At 41.3% G+C, this 7,369-nt stretch overlaps 1 protein-coding gene and 1 long non-coding RNA gene across 10 annotated transcripts in view; one reads left to right on the top strand and one right to left on the bottom strand.

The window, feature by feature from the left end:
* The window catches only part of LOC144004100 (uncharacterized), a 5,866-nt gene extending 5,340 nt beyond the window's left edge, over positions 1 to 526 (top strand). Inside the window, exon 4 of the long non-coding RNA XR_013279202.1 lies at positions 1 to 526. This exon is cut by the window's left edge and continues 1,677 nt beyond it. This is a non-coding gene — a long non-coding RNA (uncharacterized LOC144004100).
* A 912-nt stretch (positions 527 to 1,438) lies between these two features.
* slc37a3 (solute carrier family 37 member 3) overlaps positions 1,439 to 7,369 on the bottom strand; it is a 63,669-nt gene continuing 57,738 nt past the window's right edge. For all 9 annotated transcript variants that reach the window (XM_077501032.1, XM_077501031.1, XM_077501030.1 and 6 more), the window contains 12 exons: positions 6,760 to 6,874; positions 6,595 to 6,687; positions 6,430 to 6,513; positions 5,526 to 5,671; positions 5,198 to 5,294; positions 4,376 to 4,460; positions 4,091 to 4,302; positions 3,864 to 4,005; positions 3,690 to 3,791; positions 1,869 to 2,068; positions 1,735 to 1,800; positions 1,439 to 1,656 (listed from right to left, as the gene is read on the bottom strand). In XM_077501032.1, coding sequence (XP_077357158.1) covers positions 1,564 to 1,656; positions 1,735 to 1,800; positions 1,869 to 2,068; positions 3,690 to 3,791; positions 3,864 to 4,005; positions 4,091 to 4,302; positions 4,376 to 4,460; positions 5,198 to 5,294; positions 5,526 to 5,671; positions 6,430 to 6,513; positions 6,595 to 6,687; positions 6,760 to 6,874 — 1,435 coding nt within the window. In that variant the 3' untranslated portion in view covers positions 1,439 to 1,563. The remainder of the gene's footprint in view (positions 1,657 to 1,734; positions 1,801 to 1,868; positions 2,069 to 3,689; positions 3,792 to 3,863; positions 4,006 to 4,090; positions 4,303 to 4,375; positions 4,461 to 5,197; positions 5,295 to 5,525; positions 5,672 to 6,429; positions 6,514 to 6,594; positions 6,688 to 6,759; positions 6,875 to 7,369) is intronic.

Here is a 7,369-nt window from a genome sequence, read left to right as displayed (position 1 = left end):
TTAACTTATTTGGAGTTTATATTGTGTGTTTGTTGAGAATGATGAAAATCCCTTCTTTTTTTGTTGCTATTACTAATTGTGTCATTTCTGAGATCTTTGCACTACTTCAACATTGTTGACAAAGAGAACTATTTTTATATGGTAATCTTTCAAATAAAATACAAAAAAAAAGTACACATCTTTTGACTGTTTCTTCAATTACTCACAATGGGCGCAATTTCCTTCTTAAGTCCATTGGGAAAGATTGAAAATAGACTTCATGCAATCGCTGCTTTTCTAATTCATCTGTCGTAGCTATATCAGTGAGTCTCTTTTTCTTTTTTTTTTTGTATAAATGTATGATAATCATCCATTTGTAACATGTCATACTGGCGTGTGTGTGAGTATCCTATAACAGTGCGGAGTGAAACAGAATCATGTATTTGTATGGAATTGTTGAAGAGATTGTGAATGTTGTTGCTGCACTGCTACCTTTTTCATGATTTCATTATATGTGCTCAAATGAATAAAATTATTTTGACAAACATTACATGTGTGAGGTTCTTCTCCACTCTGCAGCACCACCTAGCAGCTGGAAAGCGACAGTGCACATTGGCCTAGTTCTGAGAATTATTCTGTCAAGTCTCTTCTGAAGATGACAATTTTGAATGGCATCAAAATGGATCCAAACTATATAACAAAATGAGTCACATTAATTTATTGTAGATGTATTTTACTTTTTAATTGGATTAGTGCTTTAACACAGATTCCAAGTGTCTTGTTACACTTGATTTGATAAAGCTACCCATTCATCTTGCAACCCACAATGATTTAAAAAAAAAAAAAAAAAGAAGCCCTTTCACACATGAGAACAGCTTCATAAACATACATTATAAATAGAGATAAAATTCACATGAAAAGTGCACTTTGCAGGAGCATTCCATGCCTGTTTTGAGTTGTGAGGTATGACTGCTCATTGAGTTGTCTGGCCTCCAGGCTCCATAACAAAGTTTCCACGTATGTGGCCATCGAGCAAGCACCTAATGGGCATTTAGTTGCCTACCGACAGACAAGTCAACAAATCATTTAAGACTCAAAACACAAAAGTGTTATTTAGTGTTGCAGTCATACAAGGAAATTGGAATGACGGGAAAACAAACTGAGGACTCTTGAGCGAAAGGACACTTTTAACCTAAGAACAAAATGAAAAAGCAGAAATTGCCCACTAATCTCAAGCCTTAAATATAGTGCATTGTCCACCTAATAATCCATTTCTGCATGTGCAACCCCGAATTGCAATATGTCTCCAAGTATCACTACAGTGCATTTTTGAAGTATTTACAACCATTTCAAATATGTACATTGTGAAATGAGGTCTGCTTTCGCAGGTCCAGACAGTCAAATTGTAAATACTACAATAATCCGCAAGAAGATGCCAGTGTTCATGTCAGTCTTTTAGAGAGGACACCATCCTCTGATCTTTCTCCAATCTCCAGCGTGGTCGTAGGGAGGAAAGCAAACTCACCTATAGAGCCATTTTTCCCCCCAAAATTACCATTGAGGAGTTGAAAGGAGCTGATTGTCTCAGAGCTGGTGATGCCGCGTCTGGCGCTCCGCCCACAAGGCACGCACATCCGCCATGATCAGGGGAGCGATGAAAACAATGCTGCCCCCTGTCTGTAATTTAAATAATAATCTGTGGGCTCCTTGATCTTATAAGTAAAGATACTCAAACTATCCGATCAGGTGTCTTACCATGATGACGAAGAAATAGAAGACAGATATCCAACCCAACTTGCTCTCAAGGAGGGACACCAGGTACTGGAAGGCAAGATTCAGTCATTCATTCATTCATTCATTTGCTCGATTGATGAAATGCCACGACATACTTGTCCTCCAGCAGCTCCTATACTTCCCGTGCCATCCACGATGCCGGTGACTGTGGCGAGAGCCTCCCGACTGCCCTTGATGGCGTCCTGTCTCCCCAGGTCGGCAGAAACGGCCGAGCCGATCATGTTGGACGGGCCGCCGATGAGGAAGCCCGTGATGGCCAGCAGCACAGCGTTGGTTGTCTTGTCGTCCGGCGAGTCTGAAATATGTTCGGGACTACATTCAGGAGCGACAGGTGCTCGGCAGTTGACAACATTTGTGCTTTCAACGTTATGAATTCCGACTGACGAATACGCCACGTGGCATCAACACAAACTAAACTAAAGCTAAGCATTTTTGAAATAACTAAAACCAATAAAAACTTGGTCTGAGGAAAAATACTAATATTTTGAGATAGGATATTTGAGTTTTCTTAAGCTGTAAACCATAATCAGCAACATTAAAATAATAAAAGGCTTGCAATATTTCAGTTGATTTGTAATGAATCCAGAATGTATGGCATTGTTGCTTATTTAATTGCATTACAGAAAATAATGGAATTTATCACAATATTCTAATTTTCTGAGACAGTCCTGTATTACCAGTTAGAAATGCACAACGCTCCTCTTGCTGTTAAACAGTCAAAAAGGAAACGGTGAGTAATTCTGCAAAAGTAGAATTAATTGCAGTGTCCATTCGTCCACATTAGGTTTGTTTGTTTGTTTGCCTTGGCGCTGGCTTGCTGGTTTCGTTGGAGCTGCATGTCCCACCCAAAACACAGTGTCGCTCTGTGATTGGTCGGAAATCAACGGGCTCGGTACAAGATGTATTCTCCGGAGTTTGTGAACTCACAAATACCCCGAGAATTCATCTTGCAGAGCAAGGTTAAGGGGAGGTTAAGGGGCTGGTGCTTGGAGAGCAGAATGACCTTGAATTTCTCATAGAGGGGCTAATGGAGGAAAACACCACTTTGGTGATGTTTTTGGTTTGGTTTATTCATTTTTCCCTTTCGGACACATTACAGCTTACATCGATCACATCACATCATTTGCAACGTTGACATCCGAAAGAAGGGCTGACGGGTAGAAGCTGACGGCTTATTCGAGACCCGTCCCCATCGATCCATTACTATAACGCATCAATCATATACATTATTTAGAATAGTCATTGATTTTTATGGTTATCCATCCCATACTATCCCAGACACTGCTCGCTCAGTTCATCTTGAATGAACTGTTTTGGTGACTTTTGGTGAACTGTTTTTGGTGAGGAATTAGCATTTTAACATGGCTAAACGCTCCAAAAAGTTGATTTTTCATGTTACAGTCCCTGTAAAACTAACTAAATTTAAAAAACAAAATAAAAACTAGCCATAAGGAAAACTCTAAAACTATAACCCTTCACAAACCTCTTGAGGTCATTTTAGGTCATTAGGAACTAGAATTTTTAAATTATGAAAATAGAAACCTGCCACTCATTTCATGCAATTTTAGTTTGTTTGTTTTTTAAATGATCTGTCATTGTTTTTGGACAAATTCTATATATCATAAGTACTAGCAGTATCAATACTTGAACATAATTTATGACATCATGTCTTAAGAGTTAAGACTTAAGTTCTTTAGTATTGATTAGGGATGGCCGAGTACCGATGTCTGTCACTTTTGTGGGGGAATTTTATGTACTGGTTGGTACTAGTGGTATCGGTATCTGGTATTGGTCTAGGGGGGGGGGTGTCCCTCGTATGAATGAAAATGATGAATTCTGCTCGCCAAATCTTTTTTTCCCATTTAGTTATGAAGGCATGTATGCAGGATTCTCAAGGGGAGAAACAAGTGACTCACGGCTGTAGCCCACCAGAGAAGCCATGGCCAGTGTAAGACTTAAGGCCAACACTGGGGATCGCTTGCCTATGAAGTCCGTGACCAGGCCTTGAACGGTTCCGCCTGACACAAGAAAAGGACAAAAAAAGTTTTGCGATGTTCAAACTCGATTATCGTGTCTGGTGCACCACTCACCGATAATTCCCCCAACGTCATACCACATGGACAGCCGGTCGGCCTCGGCTTCCTTCCAGCCGTAGTTGTTGCTCAAGTAGAAAGGAAGCCAGAAGAAGAAGGAGTAGTTGACCAGCTTCAGACACGCGTACGCCAAAGAATACTAAAGCGAGTGAGCACGCGCACACACAACAGGTTCAAGTTCAGTCAGTGGGGAAATCAAGAGTCAGGATGTGCTGCAAACTCACCGGCAGAACTCCGGGCAGACAGAATGCTTGGAAGAACCCCACGGCTTTGGCGGAGCCTTGCCGAGGTACATCCTGACGCTGCACTGAGTGGTAGTGACGGTTGTACACGTCCCCCTCCTCTTCCTCCTCCTCCTCTTCCTCATCACTCATCAGAGGCCTGTGGGTGTCTGCGTCAACTGGGCTGTGTCCTTTCTGACAATCCATACTCAGACCTGACATGCGCAAATCTCATGTCACTTGTTGCCTTTTCCATTGGGGAAGAGGATTTTAAACCGGGTTCCTTACCGACTTCATTTGGGGAGGTGAGCAGGCCGAAGTACAGCACCACCCCGCCAGCAAACTGCACCACAGATGTCACCAGGAAGGCATACTTGCAAGGGAGGATATACACACACATAAATACTAACAAACTTGTGGCGGGTGGCCAAATATTTGTGTTCAAGGGACGCATTTCATTTTGAAAATTGACAACTAGGTAGATGAGGGGGAAAAAAAAAAAATCTGTAAATATAGCTCATTCTCATTATTTGCAAATGATGCTTTATAATGGAATTACGTAATATTTTTCTAAAATAAATGCTAAATTATTTTGGAAACACTTAAAAAAAAATATCAATCAATTATGCAATTGTTTATTGAGATTGAAGGTGCAACAATTAGTAAAAACTTTTTTTTTTTTTTTTTTTTTTAAACTAGTGAAGTGAGTAAGAGGAGCGACCAGCGGGGCCTCTTCCAACCCGGCGGGTGTAGGAGGCGTGCCCGCCCCCCAGCACCCACACCTGACGTGTCTGACATGTTATACAAACCAAACCAGGCAATGAATCATAACTGAATCTAAAAAAAAAAAAAAAAGTCCTATTCTTTAACAAACGCATGGAAAATAAAAGATTTTTTCCCCGATTCATAGATCAATTGAAAAAACAGAGATGAATTGATTATTAAAACAATAGTTAGTTGGAATCCCAATTAAGATGAATAGAAATGAAAATAAATAAATAAATAAAAATAAAAAATATTTATATGAATTAGGGGTCCACATTCACTTTGGCTCGGCCCCCTGAACAATACCAGCCTACAAAACCATGTCCTGTAACGTGCTTTCCTTACCTCGTAGCCATACTTGAGCACGCTGGATGCCAAGAAGGCACCCAAGATGTTGCCCACTGATGCGCAAGCGCTCCACAGGCCGAACACGAAGCCGCGCCTGGACACCATCACAAAAGACAACTTTTGAGCACCACCCTCTCAAAACAAATATTCTAGCAAATTATCTTGACAAGTCCGGTTGCTAAGCCTCAATGGCATCTATGTTGGCGATGATGAATGGCTGCCTTTGTGCCTGTGGATTCCGCTATATGTGTCTGCGTAGCTAAACGGGATGCAGCACTGGCTGCTGCAGAATGTGATAAAAGCACACCCAAACACACGCACGCACCCTGTCTTGCCGAACCAGTTGGCCATGACGGCGACCACGCAGGGCCAAACGGTGGACTGCAGCAGGCCATTCAGCATCCATAGGCCACAGTAGAGGTAGACGTTGTAGATGTGGAGCCACTCAGTCAACGTGCCAAATACAAAGTCCTGCAAAAAACAAAACAAAATGTACTTGTTTTCTTTGAACCCATGATTAGGGGCTAATACACGATGCAAAACTTAAAAAAAAAAAGTGAGTCGCGTTCAGGTACGCTCAGCCTTTTCTCCCGAGGGAGTCGCCTGGTACGCTCGGCTTTTTTCAGTTTGGTCGAGAGCCGATTTGTTGGACGAGTTCTGAGACATAAAATTCTCGAATTTTCTGGTCGAAAACCGATTTGGTCGAGAACAGAAGCGTTCGAAAACCGAGGTTTGACTGTATGTTGAAATGTTAGAAAGCTTTTTTTACTGTAGAAAATTTTAGGGAACTATTTACAGTTTTATGACCATGGAAGCTCCCTGCAGTTTTTGTTAGAAGTTTAAAACAGAGCTGTCAATTCTTTATATTATGTTTAAAAATAAAATTAAAAGAACTAGTTTTTTTTGTTTTTAATTTTGACACTAACATTTGCCACAGTTGACTCTTCAGACATTTATTGAGAGTCAGGAGAAGAGTAAAGCCCAGAAGCAAAACGAGCACACTCAAGCAGGCACTGCTGTCAGCCACAGTAAATACATTTACTATTGCACATTTTCTAATATTGCAGGTGGGTCTGGAATATATCGATGAACGGGGCTCAATGTACTCGATGTCAAACAGGGTTGAGACAAAAACACTGTCGTGTAAAATGACACTTAGGAAAATGTATAGCTTGATACTTATAAAGGCTATATAATGAAATGGCATTAGCGTACACGTGCCCACTCACCACAGCAGCAGAACCACACAAACCGAAGCAGAGCACATAGCGCAGGTTCACCCTGTCGCCAATCACACCGCTCAGATATAGACCCTATGTAGAAGGAAAAATAATAATAATAATGATGACGTGCATACATGTGTTGGTTACCAAGTACATTTTAAGCCACCTCACCACAGCATAGGAGAAGAGGAAAACAGAGTCCAGAGCTCCCAAGAAGAGAGTGGCCTGCTCTTCATTGTCAAACAAATGGTTTTTCTCCCATGTCTAAGACAAACGGACGTGCAGATTATAAAATGAAAGCTCAATTAGCATTCTCAAGCCTCGGGGGAACCGTACCTCGCCAGGCGAGAAAGCGGGGGCGCTGCCATTTTGAGGGGAAGGCGTCCACTGGGCGGAGATGCTCACTTTCACATTGCTGAACGTCTTCCTGGATGCATGCAGGAAAACATAGCTGGGACAGGCGGGGAGAGAAAAGGGATTACTAATTCATTTCTGGAGAAAATGCACGTGAATGCTACGCTAATATTTGAATACATACTGAATGTTGTGGATGTAATGCTTTATTATAATACTGATGTAAATATAATGGATGATAAACAGTTGGGCAATGATTATTATATGCCAGTGGTGTCCAAATTGGGTCCTCGAGGGCTGGAGTCCTGCAGGTTTTGGATGTTTCCCTACTCCAACGTACCTGTTTCCAATAAACAGGCTTACGCAGAGCTTGCTGATGAGCTTCAGGTGTGTTGGAGAAGGGAAACCATCAAAACCTGCAGGACCCAGTTTGGACACCACTGTTATATGACATTGAACTTGAATGCTAAAAGTTGAATTTCAGTTGCATTGAAAATGAATGGAAGAATTTTAAATATTTAATTGTGCAAAAAATGAGAAAACTATGAGCCTGGGTGGTGTGAATTTTTGGAAGTTGTATGTGGGAGTGAAT

The sequence above is a fragment of the Festucalex cinctus genome, chromosome 16 (assembly GCF_051991245.1).
Source record: "Festucalex cinctus isolate MCC-2025b chromosome 16, RoL_Fcin_1.0, whole genome shotgun sequence".
NCBI classification, from domain to species: domain Eukaryota; kingdom Metazoa; phylum Chordata; class Actinopteri; order Syngnathiformes; family Syngnathidae; genus Festucalex; species Festucalex cinctus.
Note: the sequence above shows the minus strand (reverse complement) of the source record. Positions and strands in the feature narration are given on the sequence as shown.